The sequence below is a fragment of the Petromyzon marinus genome, chromosome 3 (genome assembly GCF_048934315.1).
Source record: "Petromyzon marinus isolate PM22_M1 ecotype Great Lakes invasive population chromosome 3, UKy_Petmar_22M1.pri1.0, whole genome shotgun sequence".
NCBI classification, from domain to species: Eukaryota; Metazoa; Chordata; class Hyperoartia; order Petromyzontiformes; family Petromyzontidae; genus Petromyzon; species Petromyzon marinus.
This window is the reverse complement of record NC_133669.1, coordinates 20,618,219-20,645,792: the sequence shown is the minus strand read 5'-3', so window position 1 is coordinate 20,645,792 and position 27,574 is coordinate 20,618,219. Positions and strand designations below refer to the sequence as shown.

The 27,574-nt window shown below is 46.9% G+C and overlaps 3 protein-coding genes across 4 annotated transcripts; 2 read left to right on the top strand and 1 right to left on the bottom strand.

Moving 5' to 3' along the window:
- Positions 1 to 508: 508 nt before the first annotated feature.
- GFER (growth factor, augmenter of liver regeneration) lies at positions 509 to 6,172 on the bottom strand. 2 transcript variants are annotated; one of them, XM_076052524.1, is made up of 4 exons: positions 5,963 to 6,172; positions 4,409 to 4,668; positions 2,941 to 3,113; positions 509 to 2,900 (listed from the first exon to the last, which is right to left on the bottom strand). In XM_076052524.1, the coding sequence occupies exons 1-3, from the start codon at positions 6,140 to 6,142 to the stop codon at positions 2,951 to 2,953; spliced, it is 603 nt and encodes a 200-aa protein (XP_075908639.1). In that variant the 5' UTR covers positions 6,143 to 6,172; the 3' UTR covers positions 509 to 2,900; positions 2,941 to 2,950. The 2 variants fall into 2 exon arrangements, with proteins under 2 accessions (XP_075908639.1, XP_032834527.2); XM_032978636.2 differs by having other exon boundaries at positions 509 to 3,113.
- A 12,090-nt stretch (positions 6,173 to 18,262) lies between these two features.
- On the top strand, positions 18,263 to 21,815 carry LOC116958627 (uncharacterized). Its single transcript, XM_032981354.2, has one exon. It carries the CDS (start codon positions 18,907 to 18,909, stop codon positions 19,759 to 19,761), a length of 855 nt encoding a protein of 284 aa, XP_032837245.2. The 5' UTR covers positions 18,263 to 18,906; the 3' UTR covers positions 19,762 to 21,815.
- Positions 21,816 to 23,345: 1,530 nt separating this feature from the next.
- NDUFA3 (NADH:ubiquinone oxidoreductase subunit A3) lies at positions 23,346 to 27,499 on the top strand. The gene is made up of 4 exons (XM_032978623.2): positions 23,346 to 23,447; positions 24,892 to 24,957; positions 26,422 to 26,499; positions 27,152 to 27,499. The coding sequence occupies exons 1-4, from the start codon at positions 23,435 to 23,437 to the stop codon at positions 27,241 to 27,243; spliced, it is 249 nt and encodes an 82-aa protein (XP_032834514.2). The 5' UTR covers positions 23,346 to 23,434; the 3' UTR covers positions 27,244 to 27,499.
- The last annotated feature ends 75 nt before the right edge of the window (positions 27,500 to 27,574 follow it).

The following is a 27,574-nucleotide window of genomic DNA, read 5'->3' as shown; positions in this document are numbered from 1 at the left end:
GTAGCAACAATCCAAAGCCTGTCTGAGAACGCTGTCGCAATGAATCAGGCGCACGTCTTTGCGAGCAACGTTCGCGAATTAATCTTCGCGGCTGGCTGGCTGTCAGTCGGCCTCTTGCTGCAATTTCACAATTTCACTCCCTCGTCGGATTCGTCCAGAAGAAATAACAATTCGGATTCTGGTTCTCTGCTCTCCCCCCCCCCCCCCCCCCCGCTGTTCCATCCCCTCCTGCCAAGATGTTCACCACGAGTGTCCCAATTCCAAGAAGCACCTCGACCACCCCACTCGTCCATGTGATCGCGGCGGCCGCCTTCCCGTGAGCCCACGGACTGAAGTCGGCTAAGTCCCGTAACGAGCGTGGGGGACAGGGGGTGCCTTGCACCGCCACCCCCCCCCCCAACCAACCAACCCAGTGGTGGCCAAAGCTACGAGTTGGATGAGGCCCCCATGACAACCATGAGATGTGTTTTAAACAACAAGTGTCAAAGAACACCAACAAAACTTCCAATTATTTTGACGAAAACGCTTCCATTTACGCGCCACGTTTTATTTTCATTTCGAGCAGAAGCGTGATATTGCAAACGAGGTACTACGAACGCGTGTACGGCACGATACATCTTTCGACAACACAACTCGCCACTGATTAAACTCAAGCCCCCGCGTCACCTGGGGGCTTTTATTTATTAAATGATTAATCATCAGGCGCATGAGGCGCGTAAGTGGTTTAAACGAACGTACGCACATCTGTCACCAAAACATTTAAACAACTCATAATGGTGCAACCGGGGGCTTGATTTAATCTGAAGTTGTCCGTTGGCTGAGCTCCGGAAAATGCCGACGCCGTCGAAGGTAGGGGAGAGTTGGGCCCAACCACGCAAATAACTAAACACACAATTAAAATATAACCTCTTGTATTATCACACGACTCCCCTCCTTATTCTAAGTGACATGTGCAGAAGGTCGGTGACGGATTACAATATAATGCATCACCAATTTATAATAGGGGTTTCCCTTTTTTTTCTGGCAACAAAACCGAAACCTTTTTACAAGGATTCATGTCTGTATTAACCACAATACCTGCAGTCAAAATGCAAACAAAAAAACATACTATGATAATATAGGACAATGCATATATTATAATAGTAAGGGGAAACCCCTATTATTATATTTTGGTACTGGCAAAGGTCTAATGATGTAGCGTCACCAATTGTTTACGAAATATTCAGCGATACACGCGCAAACGCCTTGAGGGCAAACACTAAACAAGTGCTGTTAGCGAGCACCTATTAAGGCAGGAACGGCATAAACGGGGGTGGGGGGTGGCCAGCACCACGTCTGGCCACCTTTGCCTCGCTAGTAGCAATATTTACACACTGCACCAAATACTCATTTGAAATTGGGTCGACCTAGGGAGCGGCCCAAGACCGGTTCGCTGTTGTTGGCCGTGAGCGAGAATTGAACTCGGAAAGCCAGACTTGCACCACCGCTCCTCACGCAAACACGAATATCCCGCATGTAGCCTGAACAGACTGTAGGGGCAAGTGCTGTTAGCGAGCAGCACCTATGAATGCCGGCACGGTATGCATGGGAGTGGGTGGCCAGCACCACGCCCGACCGCCTTTGTCTCCCCAGTGGCGATGTTTACTACACACCGCACCAGGTACTCATGTGCGGCTGAGTCAACCTCGGGGAGGCCCAGGACCGGTTCAGATAATCGTCACCAATGTTGGCCATGAGCAGAAATCGAACTCGGGTGGCGAACCGCTACACTACCGCTGCCCACGCACACATACATACACGCACACACATGCAAACTTTGTCAAGAGACCACAGGCACGACATTATTTGCCTAAAATACCACTGCACCCACAGATCGCAGATACCAACGTAGGAACACACGGAAATTCACGTGCAGGGTTCACACTGTGCTGACGACATAACCACCGATTATTCCAACTGCATTGTTGGGGCCTTACTTGGCTCCAGTTTGCGGTGAACAAAGTTCAACCCATGTTTTCAAGTCTTAAGATGAGTTAACGAGTGGAGGTGAATTCACCAAGTAATTTGAGCGTGTCAAGTCTCTTCATCATTGGCGCATTTTCTATCAGGGCGTACACATGCATTCAACTGCCAATCGTCACACTAAGAGGCGGTGATGTTATTCCAGCGCTCATGCCAGGCGCGGTGCACTTTGAGGCCTTGTGGAGGTTCAAAGGCTCACTAGCAGGTGGGGTCACGAGAGAGACTTGTGCGTTATGGCATAACCGAGGTGCCACCTGGAATGTTTTTTTAAAGAGATCCTGTGTAGCCGAAGCTGGTTATTGGGGCAAGTTCTGTTAGCGAATACTTATTAAAGGGCAGAGACGTTTTGCAGTCAGGACTCTTATGGAGAGGCAATTTAAGCATAGTATACAAGGCCGTAAAGATGAACTGTGCTGGTCTCTAAAAGAACTTGCACGCTACATTAAGGTTTCCTTTATTGTAGTGCGTCAGTGTTATCCCCTTATATGCACGTGTATTCCAACAAAATTGGACACTCAAATTTCCTCCTGCATAAAAGTTAAAATCCTTCAACCTAAATTTGCGAAAATTGCAAACGGAACCAGTAATTTTTGTTCTATAAATATTGAAAATTATAAATAACATAAAATCACACTTAACTCAATTGCATAGTGTTGTTGCATTGTAACATTTACTTTTATATTTCAACATTCAATATCAAAGTGCGCTGAGCCACACACACGCGCACCTGCTGAAGTCAAAGAATCAGTAACCATGGATTGGCATCACAAAGGATTAGAGTCATAGTAATAAGAGTATTAAATCGTGGGTTTGAGTCAAGGGTCATGGGGGGGGGGGGGGGGGGGAGTTTGGTGGAAATGAGGGTGGGCGATCGACGTGTTCCATCGCTCAGTCACAGGAACCATCGTTCAGTCACAGGAACCATCGCTCAGTCACAGGAACCATCGCTCCACCCATCCTTCCAGCGCTCGTCCACGCGGCTGCAGTCGAACTGGGGCTTTCCGAGCCTGCGGTTCACATCGTTGTGCAGGCCGCACATCCACTGTGAGAGGCGGCAGCGGCTGCTCGTGTCCGGTGGTCGGGTCTCAAGCCTGCGCGGCAGCAACAAAGGCAAAGGATCCCCCGTGTAGCCTTAACAGACTGCAGGGGCAAGTGCTGTTAGCGAGCAGCACCTATGAAGGCCGGTAACGGTACACGAGGGGGTGGGTGGCCAGCAACCACGCCCGACCGCCTTTGTCTCCCTAGTGGCAATGTTTACACACCGCACCGGGTACTCATTTGAGGCTGAGTCGACCTAGGGGAGGCCCGGGACCGGTTCAGATAAACGTCACTGGTGTTGGCCGTGAGCGGGAATCGAACCCGGGTCGCCAGGTTCATAGCGCAGCGCGCTAAACGCTACACTATCGCTCCCCACAGCAGCAACACACACACACACGATGAAAATGGAACACTTTTCATTCAAATATTAGGAAGCCACTGGGGCTATGCACTTTCAAATCTAGATTAAAAATTAATTTCTTAAGAACTGCTGTTTGTGTTTAGTTCGTTGTCCTTCCCCTGCAACTCCGATCAGCACGGTTGGCTACGTATGCTGCGAAATAAGTTCAACATACATACAATGGTCGCAGTGCAGCATTGGCAAATGTGGCTATTGGTAGTTGGTGGTGGTGGTGGCAATGGCCATGATGGGCCATGATGAGCCATGCCTGTAAATGAGATGCTTTGGGAGGAGGCAAGGTTGGTGGCTTATACGGACATCACCTGCTGTGGGTAACAAGGAGGAATGGAAAAACACGAAGCCAAAGGGAAGCATAGCTGAGCACAGGGAGATTTGTGGTGGTACGTGTAAATGGAGGTGGAGTGGTTCGTGTAGAGTGGGTTCATAGCATTTCAAACCGGGCACGGTCCAGCATGGTAAGATCCAACAATCCTCATGACTGACACAATGTGGGAAGGCTGTCAGCCAGCAGTGTATTAAGGGCTGTTTATATAAACAAGGGTGTACTGCTGTGGAGACACTACACAGCAGCGACACAGGCAGGTATAAAAGATACACTGAGACATGAGGAAGCACAACAAGGTAATAGAGACACGGGCACGATGTGGCACAATGGCAATGAAGTCAATTGTGACAACAAAGCCGGCACGTGTGAACACATTGAGGCAACGGTCATCACACACAGGTGCAAGGAGGCACAATGACAACACACTGCGGCGCATGGAGACACGTGGCACACAATCACACAGAAACGCAGGAAGGCCCAGACAGACGCATTGACACACGTGGTGGCGCAGGGGAGAAGAGGGGACACTTGACGACACACGGAGCCACGCGCGGCCTTGCAGGGGGGAACCACAACAATGGACCACCACGTGGGGGATTCACCTTTCTCGCATGTCCTTGGCGCAATCCTCGCACGGGTAGAAGCGCGAGAACAGCCGCACCAGCTCCCCCATGTCGCGACGCTGCTGCGCGCTCGGCTGCTCGGGGTAGTAGGCGGCCATGGTGTGCAGGAAGGTCCACGTGCTGCGGCCGAGCTCCTCGCGGTCCGCGGGGCACTCGGCCGCCGCCGCCGCCGCGGCCGCCGCGGCCGCTCTGCGCTGCTCTGCCTCCTCGGTCGCAGCGCTGCCCGCTGCCGCCCCCTTCTGCTCGTATCGAGGGACACGCGAGGAGAGCGATGATCAGGATCAAGGTGTCATCATGGCCAAAGTCGTTGATACCTCCTACCAGAAATCCCGCAGCTGCTGCACAGTAGACATGCCACCTCCAAGATTTGCCGTAACAGTATCTCCACCATCTGCTCGTACATCTTCGTCTTGGTCGTCAGACTCGTGGAGATCACCCCAAGGCCTGTCTCGGTAACTGGCCCTCCATCATCACGCACACATGTCCTACCCCAGTGTTCTACACTGCAAGGTCCGCGGGCAACCGGTGGCCTCTGGTGGCCTTTAGTGTGGCCCCCGACATTAGACAAACGTGAAGGCGGTGTGGCGGCCCTCACACCGATGTCTTACCCGAGAAAGTGCCCCCCCCCCCCCTCTGACAATTAGTTAAGAACACTGACCAACCCCAGTGTAACATTTTCAGCGCCTTGTCGGGCAGTGAAGGATAGCGACGGCGTGGGAAGGCCTTAACACAGCAGATAAAATAGACCACGGCCGATGGTGCTCACAATTACCAACGAAATCTTAATGGGGCACAATCTGCTGAAAGTATAGTATACGATGATTCCTAACAGGGCTCCGTTTATTTATAAACAGTGAATTGGATGATGATGATGATGTATGACTAAATGTACGGGATTGTCCAATGAATCTCAATGCACGGTACTGTCAAATTGCCCACTTTGAAGCTTTCACCTTTGTTAAAGGACGTGATTATAATCCTGTCATGGTTTAATGGATACGGAGGATGACAACAGATAAATCGAGGGCATGCTTATTATAACCAGGGCTTTATTTCTCACGGAATGCTTTGTTTCCCCCGATAGACTGGAGCCGGTGGGTCGCGCCTGGAAACTTCTGCAGAGAGACACTGGATGCGCTTTCCCGGGTGCAGCAAGGTGCTCCGCTTTGGTTACCTCAAAACAACGTGACCGAAATAAAAACCCTCCTTATAAATGTTAAATGACGACGAGCGCAACAATGGTTACCCAAAAAGACAAGCTTATGATAGCCAATTTAAGAACACTATAAACTGGTTAAAGTAAGTGGTTATACTGTAATGGTTAAACGTAGACCACTTTTAACGCTGGTTAATGAAGTACATGCTTATACCAGTTAAAGACCACTGCAAAATAGCTATATGGCCCGCAATGTGTAAACGCCATGCTTATAATAACGGATCAATCTAAACCACGGTAGCAATGGTTAAATGACATTCTTATAATGGTCAAATAGCGACCCGCATTCCCAACGGTTACTCAATTCACCCGCGCACCTCCTTCCTCTGCGCCTTCATCCATGACGTGAAGTCTGTGCACGCCCGGCACGGCTTGGGAGCTCCTGGGGCCTTGGCCGCTGAGCTTGACCCGGGCACTGACCCGGGCACTGACCCGGGCACTGACCCCAATCCCGAACCCCGTGCCTGCGTGGTCTCCTTCTCACTGGGCGCAGCCATGACTGGTGACGCGGGGCAGCTTGGGAAATAGAGGAGCCCCCCCCCGCCCCCTCGCCGCTCCGCCCCCACCCCCGCCGCTCCGCCCCCACCCCGCGGCTCCGCCCCCACCCCGCGGCTCCGCCCCCACCCCGCGGCTCCGCCCCCACCCCGCGGCTCCGCCCCCACCCCTCGCCGCTCCGCCCCCACCCCCGCCGCTCCGCCCCCACCCCTCGCCGCTCCGCCCCCACCCCCGCGGCTCCGCCCCCACCCCTCGCCGCTCCGCCCCCACCCCTCGCCGCTCCAACCCGCGCCCCGCCCATAGTCTGTGGCGTCACCACACTCATCGAAGTCACCGGCGGCCATCATAAGTGGGGGAATAAAAAATGAAAAATTGTATAAACACACTTTTTTTTAATTGAATGATTTCAACAGGTAAGGTCCGCTGAGACATGCGGCTCTTCTTTTTTGCAGAAGCGAACCTGGCCATCGCTAGCGACAGCTCAACAAAGTGGCGCATCATCACGTGCAAATTTATAGCGACCGGATGCACGCAAAACAAAATGTGCCACGAACAAGGGCGGTTGCCCGAAACGTCGCCTATTATATACATTCGCCCCCGCATTCCCGTCGATTTCAGGCCACAGCGATATTGACGGTTGTGTTGAGCAGCGTCCCGCGAGGGAAGAACGAGAGTCGTGCCTGCGTGCTGACGTCCAGTGAACGTCGATGGTGCATGACGTTCGTCGACGGCGGCCGAAAGGGGGGTCGGCGACCTTACAAAGAAGAAGAAGAAGAGGCTAGAGCCGTGTTTTGTTGTTTTGTTTTTGATCAAAATAGTTCGAGAGCAGGGACGTGCGGTCAGGGGAGGAAGGGGAGGCAGAGCCTCACCTGTCATACTCTAATGAAAATAGCTGTTACGAAAAGTAAAAAAAATAATCCAATCAAATAAATATTAAGATTTTTCAACTGATCTGTGTTATAAATGTCATTTTTGTACGATTCTAATAATTTTTATTGTCAAAATCGCCAAATTTGCGGAGCTCCGCTGCAACTACAGGACGAGAGGTGAGGCAGCGACGAGCTCAGCCTCCCTTCTGATTGCGCAACCTCTCAGTAACTTGATGGAGCGCGGGCAATAAGCGCGTGCCTGTTACTATCTCAGTATGTCACCAATGTAATGTTTGTAGACCCCTTAATTTCATGTCCTCGCCTTCCATACGCCAGGTAACTTATTTCACGTATGTGTATAAAGATATTTAGGCTCGCTGGTCTCGTCATGAAACTGCAATGAAAAAGCACCAGGGGAGGCAGCTATCACATTTGCCTCACTGAGGAGCACGTGTCTAACGCGCCCTCCTCAGCGTGGACAAGCCCCCTCCATGAGGCCACGCCCCCTCAGTGAGGCCACGCCCCCCTCCTCAAGTGTGTGAATCTGGCTCTGACACTAGCCAGTGCCTCCCCAGCCACTGACCTCACCCACCGCACGTCACTGTTCGAGAGCCGCATCACGCGCGCAGGGCTACTTGTACACAGACGCAGCGGGTATACGGCAAGATGACAACCAAGTCTCTCTTAATTAAACACACTTGGTGATGGAATAAACTGTGTACTTAGCTGTTTTTTTTTCCCTCTGAGTAAATCATAGCCGTCAACCCCTTATTAGTGCGCTACCTTATTACAGACCAATTCAGACCTTATTGGTCACCCCGTGCCCCTTAAAAATCTCAAGGCTCATCCTGCAAAGTCCCATCACAAGGGAGAAACGCAAACAAATAAGACAACATTTTTGTTGCCCGTATTGAAACGTCTGTACGCCGTCTGAACCTGAAAACTTAATTTCCCTTGTACAAGAATACGGGGTAAACCGTGCGGGTTGACAGGTATGGTCAACCCGTACGGTTGTCACCAACACGTCTATAGGAAAGTAGGGTTCGATTTACGACGATCCGATTTACACTGGGGTTTCCAGGAACACATCGCTTGTTGCTTCGTTTCTCAGTCCGCTTGTCCTGGTGAGGGTCTCGGCAACGGCGTGTTGAGTATTGGCGGTCCACACCTCCCTTTCCCTGGCGACAGCACTACATTACTATACACTATACACTACTACACCATATACTCCTCTACACTACGTTACTATACACTACTACACTATACACTACTATACTACATTACTACACACTACTACACTATACACTCCTCTACACTACATTACTACACACTACTACACTATACACTACTATACTACATTACTACACACTATTACACTATACACTACTACACTATTCACTACTACACTATACACTACTACACTATACACTACTACACTATACACTCCTCTACACTACATTACTACACACTATACACTCCTCTACACTACATTACTATACATCAGGGGTCGGGAACCTTTTTGACTAAGAGAGCCATGAAAGCAAAAAAATTGGAAATTTATTTCAGTGAGAGCCATATAATATATTTTAAAAGTGAATTCAACTAAATGTCAGTATAATAAGCCTCTGAATTTATTCTTTTAAATAATGTTGTTATAACACTCACCATTAATGCGACTTCTGGTGCTGCATGGATTTGCTGATGTCTTTGTAGTCGGGTTGGTACTTGGTGAGGTTAAGCTTCATGCAAGCGTTGAGGCTTTCATCCGTTAAACGTGATCGTAGGTTGGACTTGATGTTTTTAAGATGTGAGAATGACTGCTCACATGCATACGTAGATCCAAACATGGTCAATACAGCAATACTCACACGCTGCAGTGTGTGGTATGTGACAGGAAGCGCGTTCCAAGTTTTGAGAATCAGCTGGTCTTCGGGTTGAACTTATTCACCCACATGTCTGAGGCCTTCAGGTCAGCCACTTCTGCTTCAAAATCTCTGACGGAGACACCAGGGATGTAATTCAGGTCGGCTGTGTTCAGTGAACACTCGTTTGGATGGGTGATGAACTTAAAAAGACGAGTGTGCTCACGAAATTCTCCAAAGCGTGCTTTGAAGGACTGTAGGAGACTGGATGTGCAGCCAGCTAGCTGGTGGAGATCAAGGTTTTGAATGGGCTCACTTGCTGTGCATGCATCTTTAAATTGGCTCAGTTTTTCAAAATGTAGTAAACGACCTGTTTCAAGATCCGTGATGAAAAGCTCCAGCTTGTTTTCAAAAGCAAATACAGCTTGTTGAAGGGATAACACTGTATTTCCAATGCCTTGCATTTTCACGTTGAGCTGGTTCAGATGTTCAGTCAGATCTACGAGATAGTAAAACTTGAGGAGCCACTCGGTGTCGGCTAGCTCAGGATGCCCGACGCCTTTCATTTCAAGGAAAGTCCGGATTTCGTTCAGGCAAGCCGCAAAACGGCTAAGCACCTTCCCTCTTGACAACCAACGCACATTGCTGTGCAAAAGCAGACCAGGATAGTTATTTACAACTTCATCCAGCAGTGTTTTAAACTGGCGATCATTTAAGGCTTGGGCAACAATAAAGTTGATCACACGAATGACCAGCGACATCACTTCGCCAAACTGCCTGTCACACATCTGAGCACAAAGTGCCTCCTGGTGTATAATGCAATGGAAACTTAGGATGGGTCTATTTTCATGTTCACGGAGAAGCGCCACAAATCCTTTGTTTTTCCCCACCATACACGGAGCACCATCAGTACACACTGAGAGAAGTTTATCCATAGGTAGACTTTTTTCTTGAGCAAACTCCATGAAAGACTTGAATAAATCCTCACCTCTTGTGGACCCTTTTAATGGCAGAACAGCAAGACTTTCTTCGCGCAGTGTGTCACCAACAGCATATCTTGCAATCACGCTGAACTGCGACAAATGGCTCACGTCTGTTGACTCATCCAAAGCCAGAGAAAAGAACGGCGCTGCATTTATGTCCTTCACTTGCGTTTCCTCCACTTTGTTTGCCATCACGATGGTACGATCATGAACAGTTCTTGCCGACAGAGGCATGTCTTGTATCCGTTTGATTATCTTGTCTTTGTTCGGAAGATCATCAAAAAGTTCATTGGCTACATCCAGCATGAACGTTTTAGCATACTCGCCATCTGTGAATGGTTTTCCGTTCCTCACTATTGCTAAAGAACCAGCAAAGCTAGCCGAATTATAGTCACCTTGCCGGGTCCATACGCGGAGTTGCTGCTGGCTAGCTTGCACCCTGCTCAGAAGCTCTTGGCACGCTTTCTTTCTGCTGTCTCCCGCAGGGTATTTTGATGCAAAGGTAGCGTGGCGCGTGTCGAAGTGCCGCTTTACATTCGACCGTTTCAACGATGTAATTTTGTCATTGCAAATTAGACACACCGCAGAACCCGCTCTCTCCACAAAGGCGAATTCTTCGGTCCATTCGTCCTGAAATGTACGATACTCGTCGTCTTTTTTTCTTTTCGCCATCTTCTTCGTCGAAGGGTTAGCTTTGAGCTAATGACCGAGCAGACGCAGTCTCAGACTGATTCAAAAGGGGGCGTTTACCTGTTTTACCCAGCAACGGCAAACGTAGGCCAGTATCATCCAATTAAAATAATGGACAATTGCTCCTGCAGCCCTGAACAGGACATGCGCAGTGAAAAATCGATGGATGGATTAAAACAAGTGAGAATATTTTGTTTTATCTGCGAGCCATATGCAATCATCAAAAGAGCCACATCTGGCTCGCGAGCCATAGGTTCCCGACCCCTGCTATACATTATACACTACTACACTATACACTCCTCTACACTACATTACTATACACTACTACACTACATTACTACACACTACTACACTATACACTCCTCTACACTACATTACTACACACTACTACACTATACACTACTACACTACATTACTATACACTACTACACTATACACTCCTCTACACTACATTACTATACACTACTACACTATACACTCCTCCACTACATTACTACACACTACTACACTATACACTCCTCTACACTACATTACTACACACTACTACACTATACACTACTACACTACATTACTACACACTACTACACTATACACTCCTCTACACTACATTACTATACACTACTACACTATACACTACACACTACATTACTATACATTATACACTACTACACTATACACTCCTCTACACTACATTACTATACATTATACACTACTACACTATACACTCCTCTACACTACATTACTATACACTACTACACTATACCCTCCTCTACACTACATTACTACACACTACTACACTATACACTACACACTACATTACTATACATTATACACTACTACACTATACACTCCTCTACACTACATTACTACACACTACTACACTATACACTCCTCTACACTACATTACTATACACTACTACACTATACACTCCTCTACACTACATTACTATACACTACTACGCTATACACTCCACTATACACTACTCTACACTATACACTACAACAGCATGTTGTGTAGTGGTGGTCCAGAGCTCCCTTTCCCTGGCGACAGACTCTAGCTCTACATTACTATACACTATACATTACTATAAACTACACTATTATACACTACACTATACACTACTACACTATAAACTACTACACACTACTGCACTATAAACTACTATACACTACTATACACTACAATACATTACACTAATTATACAGACTACACTATAAACTACTGTACACTACTAAACTATGAACTACTATACACTACTACACTATACACTACAATACACTACTACACTATACACTACTACACTATACACTACTATACACTACTGTACACTACTATGTGGTGCCACGACCGAGGTGCAACTACGCAAACGCCGCGACTCCCTCCCGCCCACCGCACTAAACACGCCACACGCACACATGCACACACGAAGGGCCCCTAGCGGGGATGTCCCACGGTTTCCCGGTGCCAGGAGATTGGCTGACCCCCCCCCCCCAGGCCAAATTACATTGCGGCCCCCCTTAGAGACGAGGCTCTAAGGAAAGCTGTCTCGGGTGTGGATCAATCAATTTCGAGGACAGTGCATACATTATCAGAGTTATGTTTTTTGTTTGCATTCCGACCGCAGGTATTGTGGTCAATGCAAACATGACTCCTTGTAAAAAAAGGGGGTAATTTATGTTGCCAGATAAAAGGGTAAAAAAACAATTGTCATATTTTGCTACTAGCAAAGGAGGTTCCATTGATACTATACACTTCTACACTATAAACTATTATATACTTCACTATAAACTATTATACACTACTAAACTATAAACTACTACACTATGAACTACTATACACTACTACACTGTGAACTACTATACACTACAACACACTACTACACTATGAACTACTATACACTACAACACTATAAAAATACTACACTATAAATTACTATATACTACTACACTATGAACTACTATACACTACTACACTATGAACTACTATACACTACTACACTATGAACTACTATAAACTACTATACACTATAAACTACTATAAACTACTATACACTATAAACTACTATACACTACTACACTATGAACTATTATACACTACTACACTATGAACTACTATAAACTACTATACACTATAAACAACTATACACTACTACACTATTCACTATTATACACTACTACACTATGAACTACTATACACTACTACACTATAAACAACTATACACTACTACACTATACACTACTACACTATGAACTACTATACACTACTACACTATGAACTACTATAAACTACTATACACTATAAACTACTATACACTACTACACTATACACTACTACACTATGAACTACTAGAAACTACTATACACTATAAACTACTATACACTACTGTACACTATAAACTACTATACACTACTACACTATAAACTACTATACACTATAAACTACTATACACTACTACACTATGAACTACTATAAAGTACTATACACTATAAAGTACTATACACTATAAACTACTATACACTACTACACTATAAACTACTATACACTATAAACTACTATAAACTACTGTACACTATAAACTACTATACACTATCAACTACTATACACTACTATACACTATAAACTACTACACTATAAACTACTATACACTATAAACTACTATACACTACTACACTATAAACTACTATACACTATAAACTACTATACACTATAAACTACTACACTATCCACTACTATACACTACACTACCATACACAGGCTCGAGTTCTGCCTAGGGAATTCCCGGGCGTTCCCAGGCCAGGCGAGCGACATGGCCCGCCAGCAGCAGCAGGAGCAGCGTGGTCCTGGCCGAGGGTCAGGGGGAGTCTCCCGGGGGGGAGCTGGGGAGGGCTTCCTTACCTGGTGACAGAACCACCTCGAATGACCCCTCTCCAACTTCAGAGCCGGGGGGGGGGGGTCGGCAACCTTTCAAAGACGGATAAGATAGAGCCGTAAACACTTTATTTGGAGCTTTCGTGACTGCAGGAATAATTACTCTTTGGTTCTCTCGGTAAAGCCACGTAAAAAGAAAAATAAATTAAATGATAGCATACGACGTTTCGATTGCAACACAAGCAATCATCATCAGGTACAAATGAAAGAGAAAACAAACCCAGTAAATCATATTCTTAGTTTTTTCGGTAAAGTCACGTTGAAGAGAAACAACAAAATAATAAAATATATATAAAACAATAAAAAATTATCACGACGTTTCAACCATAACTCCTGAAGATGACCGTTTGAGTTATGGTCGAAACGTCGTGAGAATTTTTAATTGTTTTATATATATTTTATTATTTTGTTGTTTCTCTTCAACGTGACTTTACCGAAAAAACTAAGAATATGAATTACTGCAGTCACGAAAGCTTTAAATCAAAATTTAAACCCAGTAAACTTAGAAATATAATGCAATACAACACAGAGAGTCGGCTAACACAACAGTCAACACCCCACCTGGTTGATTACGTTCTTGAAAAAAATTGCTAAATTTGAGAGAGACAAAACACAGACAACGGAAACACACAGACATACATACACAAGCAGAGAGAGACAGAGAGAGAGAGAGAGACACACACAAGCAGAGAGAGAGACAACACAGACACACAGACAGACACACAAGCAGAGAGAGACAACACAGACACAGTCACACAAGCAGAGAGAGACAACACAGACACACAGTCACACAAGCAGAGAGAGACTCATACAGACACATAGACAGACACACAAGCATAGAGAGACAACACAGACAGACACACAAGCAGAGAGAGACAACACAGACACACAGACAGAGACACACACAAGCAGAGAGAGACAACACAGACACACAGACAGACACACAAGCAGAGAGAGAGACAACACAGACACATAGACAGACACACAAGCAGAGAGAGACAACACAGACACACACACAAGCAGATAGAGACAACACAGACACACAGATAGACACACAAGCAGAGAGAGACAACACAGACAGACAGACAGACACACAAGCAAAGAGAGACAAAACAGACACACGGACAGACACACAAGCAGAGAGAGACAACACAGACGCACAGACAGACACACAAGCAGAGAGAGAGACTCACACAGAGACACACAAGCAGAGAGAGACAACACAGACACAGAGACACACACAAGCAGAGAGAGACAACACAGACACACAGACAGACACACAGGCAGAGAGAGAGAGACAACACAGACACATAGACAGACACACAAGCAGAGAGAGACAACACAGACACACACACAAGCAGAGAGAGACAACACAGACGCACAGATAGACACACAAGCAGAGAGAGACAACACAGACAGACAGACAGACAGACACACAAGCAGAGAGAGACAAAACAGACACACAGACAGACACAAGCAGAGAGAGACAACACAGACACACAGACAGACACACAAGCAGAGAGAGACAACACAGACACACAGATAGACACAAGCAGAGAGAGACAACATAGACACACAGACAGACACACAAGCAGAGAGAGACAACACAGACACACAGACAGACACACAAGCAGAGAGAGACAACACAGACACACAGACAGACACACAAGCAGAGAGAGACAACACAGGCACACACACAAGCAGAGAAAGACAACACAGACACACAGACAGGCACAAGCAGTGAGAGACAACACAGACACACAGACAGACACAAGCAGAGAGAGACAACACAGACACACAGACATACACAAGCAGAGAGAGACAACACAGACACACAGACAGGCACAAGCAGAGTGAGATAACACAGACACACAAACAGACACACTAGCAGGGAAAACACAGACACACAGACAGACACACAAGCAGAGAGAGACAACACAGACACACAGACAGGCACAAGCAGAGAGAGAGACAACACAGACACACAGACAGACACAAGCAGAGAGAAACAACACAGACACACAGACAGACACAAGCAGAGAGAGATAACACAGACACACAGACAGACACAAGCAGAGAAAGACAACACAGACACACAGACAGGCACAAGCAGTGAGAGACAACACAGACACACAGACAGACACAAGCAAAGAGAGACAACACAGACACACAGACATACACAAGCAGAGAGAGACAACACAGACACACAGACAGGCACAAGCAGAGTGAGATAACACAGACACACAAACAGACACACTAGCAGGGAAAACACAGACACACAGACAGACACACAAGCAGAGAGAGACAACACAGACACACAGACAGGCACAAGCAGAGAGAGAGACAACACAGACACACAGACAGACACAAGCAGAGAGAGACAACACAGACACACAGACAGACACAAGCAGAGAGAGATAACACAGACACACAGACAGACACAAGCAGAGAGAGATAACACAGACACACATACAGACACAAGCAGAGAGAGATAACACAGACACACAGACAGACACAAGCAGAGAGAGACAACACAGACACACAGACAGACACAAGCAGAGAGAGATAACCGGCATAGCTCTGATAGGCGCATCGCACGCAGGGCTACTTGTACAGTGAGGGAAAAAAAGTATTTGATACCCTGCTGATTTTGTACGTTTGCCCACGGACAAAGAAATGATCAGTCTATAATTTTAATGGTAGGTTTGTTTGAACAGTGAGAGACAGAATAACAACAAGAAAATCCAGAAAAACGCATGTCAAAAATGTTATAAATAAATTTGCATTTTAATGAGGGAAATAAGTATTTGACCCCCTCTCAATCAGAAAGATTTCTCGCTCCCAGGTGTCTTTTATACAGGTAACGAGCTGAGATTAGGAGCACACTCTTAAAGGGAGTGCTCCTAATCTCAGCTTGTTACCTATATAAAATACACCTGTCCACAGAAGCAATCAATCAATCAGATTCCAAACTCTCCATAATGGCCAAGACCTAAGAGCTCTCCAAGGATGTCAGGGACAAGATTGTAGACCTACACAAGGCTGGAATGGGCTACAAGACCATTGCTAAGCAGCTTGGTGAGAAGGTGACAATAGTTGGTGTGATTATTCGCAAATGGAAGAACCACAAAGAACTGTCAATCTCCCTCGGCCTGGGGCTCCATGCAAGATCTCACCTCGTGGAGTTGCAATGATCATGAGAACGGTGAGGAATCAGCTCAGAACTACATGGGAGTATCTTGTCAATGATCTCAAGGCAGCTGGGACCATAGTCACCAAGAAAACAATTGGTAACACACTACGTTGTGAAGGACTGAAATCATGCAGCACCCGCAAGGTCCCCCTGCTCAAGAAAGCACATATACATGCCCGTCTGAAGTTTGCAAATGAACATCTGAATGATTCAGAGGACAACTGGGTGAAAGTGTTGTGGTCAGATGAGACCAAAATGGAGCTCTTTGGCATCAACTCAACTCGCCGTGTTTGGAGGAGGAGGAATGCTGCCTATGACCCCAAGAACACCATCCCCACCGTCAAACATGGATGTGGAAACATTATGCTTTGAGGGTGTTTTTTTTGCTAAGGGGACAGGACAACTTCACCGCATCAAAGGGACGATGGACGGGGCCATGTACCGTCAAATCTGGGGTGAGAACCTCCTTCCCTCAGCCAGGGCATTGAAAATGGGTCGTGGATGGGTATTCCAGCATGACAATGACCCAAAACACACGGCCAAGGCAACAAAGGAGTGGCTCAAAAAGAAGCACATTAAGGTCCTGGAGTGGCCTAGCCAGTCTCCAGACCTTAATCTCATAGAAAATCTGTGGAGGGAGCTGAAGGTTCGAGTTGCTAAACGTCAGCCTCGAAGCCTTAATGACTTGGAGAAGATCTGCAAAGAGGAGTGGGACAAAATCCCTCCTGAGATGTGTGCAAACCTGGTGGCCAACTACAAGAAACGTCTGACCTCTGTGATTGCCAACAAGGGTTTTGCCACCAAGTACTAAGTCATGTTTTGCAGAGGGGTCAAATACTTATTTCCCTCATTAAAATGCAAATCAATTTATAACATTTTTGACATGCCTTTTTCTGGATTTTTGTTGTTGTTATTCTGTCTCTCACTGTTCAAATAAACCTACCATTAAAATTATAGACTGATCATTTCTTTACTCTTTGGTTCTATTCGGTAAAGTCACGTAGGTAAAAGCTTCAAATCTAGAATTGATCATTTCTTTGTCAGTGGGCAAACGTACAAAATCGGCAGGGGATCAAATAATTCTAGATTTAAAGCTTTCGTGACTGCTAGGATCCATACTCTTTGGTTCTATTGGGTAAAGTCACGTAGGTGTTATTTTATTTTCACCTACGTGACTTTACCCAATAGAACCAAAGAGTAGGGGATCAAATACTTGTTTCCCTCACTGTACATGTGCGCAGCAGCAGGTGTACGGCAAGATGACGAACACATTCCGACGTCAATCGCACACAAAAGGTGATGGAATAAACTGCGTTTATTTAGTGGGGGGTGGCGGGCGGGGGGTGGAGATTTCCCGCTTCGTTTTGTTTAAACAATGCAGTTTGACTGTACATGCAATGCAGTTTGACTGGACATGTTGTTGTCACCGAGACATTGCACAGTGGCCCATTCCCTGCCATAAATAATACATCGTCTTTACGTAAAATTACATTTCAGATTCGTTTAAATGAAACGGCTGCCCGCAAGGAGCCGCAATGGGGGCAGCCGAAGAGCCAGCACGTGGCTCTGGAGCCGTAGGCTGTCGACTCCCTTGCTTTCGAGTGTAAAGAACCGAATAAAGTCAATTCTTTATGGGGTTTTTTTAAACGCCTGCCCGCAAGGGGGCAGCCAAAGAGGTGCAATGGGGCAGCCAAAGAGCCAGCACGTGGCTCTGAAGCCGTAAGTTTGCCGACTCCCTTGCTTTAGAGGGTTAAAGAACCGATTACAATTTGTTTTTTTTTTAAATAAAGGCTGCCCGGAAGAGGGCAGCCAAAGTGCCACAGGATGCCGACCACCGGCTGTGGCAACAACAATGTGGACGTCAAATGAAATATTTAATCGGTGACATTTCCCGTAAGGCCCCTGAACGTCACTGCCCAAAACGACAGTAAATATTTAACATTTTTTTGTTCTCTCTTTTAAGGAAATATCTTTGGACGAATTTGCGTCAAAAGCACCACCACCACCGCCGCCCCCCCCCCTCCTCTCTCTCTATCTATCATCGTCTACAGAGATGCGAGGGCGTGAGAGAGGCGTCTTCCCAGTTGGCCCGTCTGCCGTGTAGTTTGAAGCTCTCAAGAAGGCGGCGCGGTTCGTCGCGTGTTCTCAGACTCCGTGCCGCGGACGCCACAGAGCGCCCAACCCCAAACCCCCATCGCCTGCCGTGTCAGCCGCAAGCCACCTCCGCCGGGCTCGGAGCCATGGCGTTTCCCACCAAGAAAAGCGTCGAGAATCTGCTGACCACGTGCGGGTACAGATACAAGGACGTGACGGCCAAAGACGCCGCGAACCTGCTTGGCGCTTACAGGGATTTGAGAGCAGGTGTCGACACGTGCGTGTTCGGTGATGGCAGCTCAAAGGAACTCGTCAACATCAGCGGGACCATACCTCTGCATTACAAAGGGAATATCTACAACATTCCAGTGCAGCTCTGGCTGTTTGACACGCATCCGTACCTGCCTCCCTATTGCTTTGTGAAGCCCACGAGCAGCATGCTGATCAAGGAGGGCAAGCACGTGGGTAAAGATGGCCGTATCTACCTGCCCTATCTGCACGAGTGGAAAGCTCACGCGTCGGATTTGCTGGGACTCGTTCAGGTCATGCTCGCGGTGTTTGGAGAGCAGCCGCCTCTGTATTCTCGCTCTCACTCGATCTCCGTGGTCATTCCACCGGTGGCTCGAATCTACCAAAACTACCCTTGGTACCCTGTCCCCAATCCACCCGCTGAAGAACAGAAGGAGCTCGCGACTGCCGCTCATGGAATGACAACGAATTCATCCGCAGCTGGAAGCGGCCCTTTTTACCCTGCCCCCAAACCACCCGTGAAAGAACGGACGGCTGCCGCTGCCGCTGCCCACGCCAACAAGAGCACCGAAGAGGAGCTCAGGCGCCTGCAGGATCGGCACACGTGCAAGGTGTGCATGGACAATGAGGTGTCCGTCGTCTTCGTGCCGTGCGGCCACTTGGTGGCATGCCAAGAATGCGCCTCCTCCCTGGCCATTTGCCCCATCTGCCGTGCGGCCGTGAGAGAGGCGGTCCGTACGTTTATGCCGTAGTGTGAAATGGCCCAAGGAAGGACGCGAAACAACTTCATCAACGCGAAACGTGAATACTGGTTCACTGTCTTGATGCAAATGATGTGATTTATGACAATCGCGTGTGCAGTAATTATCAATTTAAAACGTTGCGTTGACAGTCAAGGGTTTAAGGCTTATTGGCAGCAATGAGGAAGTCAGATGACCTGAGGATTATTATTGTTAACAAAACAACATGGGAAAAGAGTACCTTTAAAATATTTTTCAGCCATCTTCTTTGGTTCTTTCGGTAAAGTCACGTAGAATGAGAATAAAATAATAAATTGATAAAATAAAATAACACAGAATATTATTGTGTTAAAATAACACAGAATATTATTATTGTGTTAAAATAATACAGAATATTATTGTTATTTTATTTTATCAATTTTTTTTATTTTATTCTCATTCTACGTGACTTTACCGAAAGAACCAAAGAAGATGAATCCTTGCAGTCACGAAAGCTTTAAATCGAAATTTTTCAGCCAGTCAACATATCTCAAACGGAAACGTGCCGATTTAGAAGAGCATTTTGCCTGTTATTATTGGCAGTATAAAGCGTAACGAGTTAGTCATGGTTATGGGAATACAATCTTGAGTTTTGTGTGAAGCATTTTATTGGCAGGTGATTACCATATATTCAGGTTTTTTTTGTCTTAATATGGGAATTATATACAAATTTGTATTGTATGCAATTGACAACCGTTGTTGATATAGGGGTGTCTTGTCCATTTTAGGTTTGAAAAAAAAACCTGTTTAAAAGTCGAAGTGGTGACGAATACGTTTTTGTTCTGAATTCCTTAAATTGTATGACTCCAACTAATGGCATAGAAACTGAGACGTTACAGTTGCTAAATTTAGAAGTCGTCAATGCAGTGTAGCTGTATGCAAAGTTGGCAACTCTCGCTATGGTAAAGCTTAGTTTGCTATGTCACCTGATGTCTGCTCGCAGCAGACATCGCAGCTATCGCGATTTTCACCTGAAGACGAACGCTTGTGTTGCGTTCGAAACGTCGTGATTTATTTTATTTTTCTACCTATGTGACTTTACTGAAAGAACCAAAGAGTATGGATTCCTGCAATCACGAAAGCTTCAAATCAAGATTGAATTTTAGATATTGTTTCTGAAAACCATATTTACCCGTAGCATATTTGTAATGCAAGGAGTGAGTTTATTCACGTTTGAATATAAGTTGTGCAATGCTTAATACGGAAGTCACGTGACACATGTGGCTAGCAGACTATAATGTGCATTAATTAGCCTTGTTTTTATCATATAATCGATGATTTCATTGGGTATGTGGCTGCTAAAGTAAGCTGATCATGTTAACGGTATGAAAATCTGATTAATCTACATTTAAAATTTCTTAACACGTGGGCTTTCGCGACCATCATCCATAATAAAGCTTTTTTTGTTTGTTAGATCGCGTAAATGTGTTGTTAAACCCGCCACCACCCGACACAGCCACCACTCTGGCTGTCGCCTGATGAGGCTGGTTGTAATTACCGGCGAAACGTCGTAATCTAATTGTAAATGTTGTAGGCTTACTCTCCAACACACCGGTTGGGTGAACTTGTAACGAATTGGCATGTTTTGTTTCAGTGACAAACCTTAATAATTGGCTGTGTCGGGTGGTGGCAGGTTTAACGACATATCTTTATTTACGTGATCTAACAAACAAAAAACCTCTTATGGATTAAGATACATTTTTACACAAGTGCATATTATTAAAGGCGCTTTCTATATCTGTGTAATGTTCATGTAACTTACTTGTAATTGACGATTGTCAGTTTTAACATAATCTGCCCTAGCCGATTTTTGCTATGGGTAATGTATTACTTAACATTAATTTGTGTTTTTGTAATCCAGTATTTTAAATGTATCATGGGACACGGTTGTTTTTGTACAGATTTCGATTTCCTTCATTGCCGTGCTGTTGTCATTTTGGTTACCCACGTGACTCAAATGAGACTCTCCTGGTATATTGAGTTAAACAATGACACCTGGTTAAACAAATAAACGTGTAACCTTCAAACCGTGGTTCAAATCGTTATACATCACATCAACTTAATGCCATTTGGTCAACAGTACACATGTAGTGACACAGAATCGGTCACGTAGCAGCATAGTGCTGGCTGCTGGCAGGGAAGCGGGTCTGCAGCTTACAGCAGCCCTGACTGACAGCAGGTCACGTGATATAGACCAGAGAGGGATTTAGGGGAAAGGTTACGGAAGGGGCGCATCGAGAACCCGCTAGTAGGTTCCAAAAGGGGGCGTGGCCGGGGGCGGAGCCAGGGTACGCTGGCAGTATAAGAGGGGCCCCGGGAGGGGACCTCGGGGCTGTCGATTGGCGTTGGGATCCCCGTCGTGCTGCTGTTGGAGTCTTCACCGTCTCGGCGTCACCAGTCAAGCAGTCTACCAGCTGATAGCGCCGGCATGGAGCGACTTCAACCTAATCTGCCGATTAAATAACCTAACGCCCCACGTGGGAAAACAGAACATGTATGTGCGTGACTGCAGCTACAAACAACCAAACTGTGGGACCGTAGAACTTGTCACTGCCCCAAAAATATTAATATTCAATCCACCAACTCTCAGACACAGAATTAAAGCTGTCAAATCACTTCTAACCGACTAACAATGATCCACATTTGCGTTCGGCAGAATTAATCTCTTATAGTTCCTCTCGGTCCCATAGATATAACTGCTCAACTCGAGCATTGCCTTTGTGCTGTTCGCCTGTTGGCGTTCTCTGTGGTCTAACACCAGTGAGACTAGGCCATAAAGAAGGCTGTCTCTGGTGCAGGCCAGTCAGTTTCAAAGACAATGCATGCATTATCAGAGCGTGTTTGTTGGCATGTTTTCCATAAATGTGTGTGGATAATGCAGACATTAAAAAACGGTTTATATTTGGGGTCTGAACATCTGAACGCATCCTATTGCCAGACTAGGTGTAAAGCCTCTTATTATTTTTCATAATTTGCTCACGATTGGCCATCAACCTAACGACCGCTCCCTCCTGCCCCCCTCTCACTTTGCCCACATTTAGCCCCGCACCTATCGATATAACCAATACACCAACATCCGCCGTTTCGCCACTAAGTGACGGTGCCGTCACCACAGCGCCTGTGCCAGGCCAGGTGCACCTTGAGACCACGTGAAGTGTCGGAAGGCTCGCTGCTGATAGGAGGTCTCTGTACAGACACCTAGCAGGTGCCATGGGTTGTGGCTCACTGAGATGACTGGCAGATGCATCACAACAGCTGTAGCCCCCCCCCTACTCTGCCCACTTGACCAATACCAACATCCGCCGTTCGCCACCAAGTGACGGTGCCGTCACCACAGCGCCTGTGCCAGGCTAGGTGCACTCTTGCTGACAGGAGGTCTCGGGACAGACACCCAGCAGGTGCTTTGCCAACTCGCTGCATCGAAAAGACCAATACCCAACTCGACCACGCCTTCTTTCTCCCTCATTGACCCCGCCCTCTTATACATAGCACCGCACCCTCCCTATCTAGATAACCACGCCCTCCCCCCTCTATCGTCCCGCCCCCCTCCCTATCTGCATAACCACGCCCTCCCCCCTCCATCGTCCCGCCCCCCACCCTCTGCCCCGCCCACACCCCCAAGGTCACGCGGTACCCGGCGGTGGCGATGGCGTTCGGCGGTGAGTTTCTCGTTCGCTGTGTGGCGGCGTCGGCGGCGTCGGCGGTGGCTGCCGCAGTTTGAACGTTGATCATCGATGGTCGCAAGGATCGTGGGCGACTACAGCCCGCGGTGCCACTCTCAAGCGGGCCGGCGTCGTGAATTCGTCAAGCGTTGCTTGCGGCCTTTGGTTTGAAACCGAAGGAACGCGCGCGTGTGTGTGTGGCGCGGCGCTGTTGTCGGCTCCCGTGGGGTTCGTTGTTGCGAATGATCGTAACGCTTCCTGTTGTTTTTGTTTACGCCTCAGGTGTTTGTTTACGAGTCGTGTTTTTTTTTTTGAGAGGCCGTGGCTGCACTGGCGCGGCATAATCGGGGGTGGGGATGGGTAACCTTGCACAATTCAAGCGATGCGCTGACCTCTCGGTCGATGATGACTGTGACGGTGCTGCTTGTTGCCGGCCGCAGCACCGGTTCCGTCCGAGCATCGTTCGCCGCCGCTGATGTTGGCCGGGATCGAACTTCAAGGTTGCCTGGTTCGCAGCGAGCCGCGTTGCGCTATCCACACTGGTGGTGGTATCGCTCCTCCTAAATGCTGACCGTCGGGTTTTGTTCCAAATTCGCCAATGCGAAATGGAAATGCGTTTACAACGAGAAGTGCATTTGTAGGCATAGGCGGAGCAAAGGCAGAGCGTGTGCACGGACTTACCGATCATCTCGACGTGTTAACTACCTCGCCCGGTATACAGGAGGTCGTGGGTTCGACCCTGACGCCTGCTGCTGCTGCTGTATATTTGGAGTTTGCGTGTCTCTCTCCCCCTCTCTCCCCGTGGTCGCGTGGATTTTTCTCCGGGTCTTTCTCTCTCCACGTGTCGAATCAACGTCACGCGTTTCGTGTATTTTGTTGCGATAAAATTCCCGCAAATAAGCCACTTCGTTGAGCTATCATTTGTGGGCCAAGATCGCTTCTGACACAAAAAAAGCTATATAGCTCAGTGGGCCTTACCTGGTAAAGTTAAAAAATGGTGTAGTTTGTATAGTTTTTTTTAAAGGGGGAGTTGGCAATACGATTGTGCCAACCCTTGAAGAGGGCACATCATTGGGAATTCACTGCTATAGCAGTGAATTATTGTTCGATGCCACGAGTTTTCCCCAGCTCAGATGCCACTTTATTCTGCTCTGATTGTTAACAGCATCACGCAGGGCTGTCAACACGGCAAGTGACTTGTGAATAAAAAAAAATGCTGAAACCACCCACCATGTGGTGTGACACGAATGAAGCAGACAGCAGCTCTACTGCGAATCCTAACTAGGCAAGCTAACCCTAGTCCTCGCCGTAACTATGGTAACCAGACCCTTGTCCAACACAAACTTAGCTCTGATCCTGACCCTTACCGCAAGTCAAATCCCGGCGGAGCCTTGTAAAAAATCTTAACACAAGTGTCTTTTTTGCCGTCATTCCTCTGCAGCCTACCTCAAGCACCTGTGGAACAAGGAGCCAGTGATTATGGCGTCCTTGGGAATCGGCATGACCGGTAATTGTTGCGACGGCGGTTTTGTGTTGAAGGCTCGTGGCGGGATGGCATTGTGGGCCACGCTTTCACGACTTTGTCGGATTTGCACGGATAATTTGATAATCGGGTGACAGCCTTGACGTTTTTGTTGTTGTTCTAAATGTAGCATTTTCTGTCCCTCCTAATGATAACGCCACTCGCATCGTCAGCGTCCTATCGTCACACGAGACGAGGAACTCACCGTGAGCAGCTTAACACTGGGTGTCCAGAACGGCCCCGGAGGATGACGTCAAGGAACCAATTCTGAAGTAACTCCAGAAGCCATTGCCTACACTAGGCGGGGGGGGCGGGGGGGAGTCACCTTTTATTTGCCCCCTGCAAAGTGTTGATGACCTGTCAAAAAAACAATCTCTTTCAAGCAGGCGAACTGGAAAAAAGCCACATTGTCAAAAAAACTCTAAGTAATTACTTAACACAGCCATCGGTGTGACCTGGCTGACACCATCAAGTGGCCTACGCTTGAGAATCCGGTTTAAACATGGAGTTGAACGCAGGATCTCGGTGATGCAAGCTTGGTGACGTTATCCTTTGAGCCACTTGGCCAACTCGGCCTTTGTGGAGAATTACCATGTACTGCAGTGAGGGGAAAAAAGTATTTGATCCCCTGCTGATTTTGTACGTTTGCCCACTGACAAAGAAATGTTCAGTCTATAATTTTAATGGTAGGTTTATTTGAACAGTGAGAGACAGAATAACAACAAAAAAATCCAGAAAAACGCATGTCAAAAATGTTATAAATTGATTTGCATTTTAATGAGGGAAATAAGTATTTGACCCCCTCTCAATCAGAAAGATGTCTGGCTCCCAGGTGTCTTTTATACAGGTAACGAGCTGAGATTAGGAGCACACTCTTAAAGGGAGTGCTCCTAATCTCAGCTTGTTACCTCATTACACACAAAGTGCTTGTCATAAATGGACCACAATACCTCGCTGATCTCGTCAAGGAACATAAACCATCACGCAAACTCCGGTCATCCTCGCAGCGGCTTTTAGCTAACCATCAAACAAAGACAGTCACTGTATCGCACGCTTTCAGATGCGCTTCTGCGGAACACTTTAAATATTCGGAAGTCACTGGAGCCTATGTACTTGTAAATCCCGCACTTACGATTAGCGTGGTTGGCTACGTACGGTGCGAAAGAAGTTCAACAAAATGCTTACAAGAGTGTGCTGTTGTTACCCTATGTGACACATTAAGAATAACCTAGATAGATGGTTAGTATGCGAAAGTGGGATTCAACTTATAAACCCCTCAGTCTTCTGCCTCTGGCAACTGCTGTCTACCATGCTGTCCCCAGTGGCTACCTGTGTGGGTTGGTGGTTTCGGGAAGGTGGCAAGAGGTGGGGAGGATGTTTTAAGGGTATTTTTCATTTTTATTGTTCTCCCCGTCCCCTCTGGTGCATCGGCCACCATCTGCCCCACAGCGCTGATTCTGCCATTCGTGAGCCCCCTCACCAAGTACTCGAGAAAGTTGAGCCTGGCCAGTCCGTACTACTATCCGGGTGAGTCACTCGATAAGTTCGGTTACGTTTTGGAAATTACTGTATTAAGTCTTCTGACTTTCACTTCACAACATAAGTTGTGTTTCTGTGTGTTACACAAGCATGAACGGGTGTGAGCAAGCAAGTTCAGTATTTTTTTTCCTAACGGGCCACCCTTATTCATTGACGTTGCCATCACTATTGCAAATATCTCAAATATTTGAAAAACAAATATTTCACCAATGTCGCATGGCAGCATTCAAAGCAGACACGTGCAAATGCCTTTAAATTTAATCCGACCCATGCCTGCTTGAATTTATGAACCCAAATTTAAAAAATTCAGGATTCAATTCAATAACCAATAATTTTGTCTCCAAACGATCTCGTTAAGAGTTAGGAGCAGTTGCTCTGTCGTACTTATTCATATAGTTGCTCTCTCCATTCATCTAAATGTAACAATACCACTTGCCGTAATCATTTCTAATCTAGTCGCACGCGCACGATTCAACGTGCACGTTATGCGCGGTACGATATCGATTTGAATCGAAGTGTCGTCCTTGCTGCTCGTCCCTACTCAGCTGATCTTGGCGTGAACGTTCAGCTATTTCCCCAAATGCATCGTGCCCCCATCCCTCTTATCTCCATCCTCTCCCCCCCCCCCCCCCCCCGGTAGTGCCTGTGCGGGATGATGGCAACATGCCCGATGTGCCGCAACACCCATGCGAGAAAAAGGGCAACAGCCTTGAATGGCTCAAGAACTTCTGAGCAACGGCCGCCAACACAACACGGCGCTCAAGGAATTTGGTGGCTTCTGAATGCCGGCGCACGCTCGCTCGCTCCACCACCACCACCACCAACAGTAGGAAAGGAAGTTATTTCGTCCCACCACCTCCAGTCGCGTATTTCCTTGTATAATTTAAAATTTTGCCGTCGCTGCGCGTACGGAATGTCACGCGGATCAATGCAAGTTACGCGCGTAAATGGCTCGGCAAATAAAGAGTAACTTGAAGTTACCGTTAAAGAGTGTACGAGTTTCATTTGTCACTTAGGAGTGAACAGCTGTAGACCACGGCTCGGTTGGTTATGATTCACACCC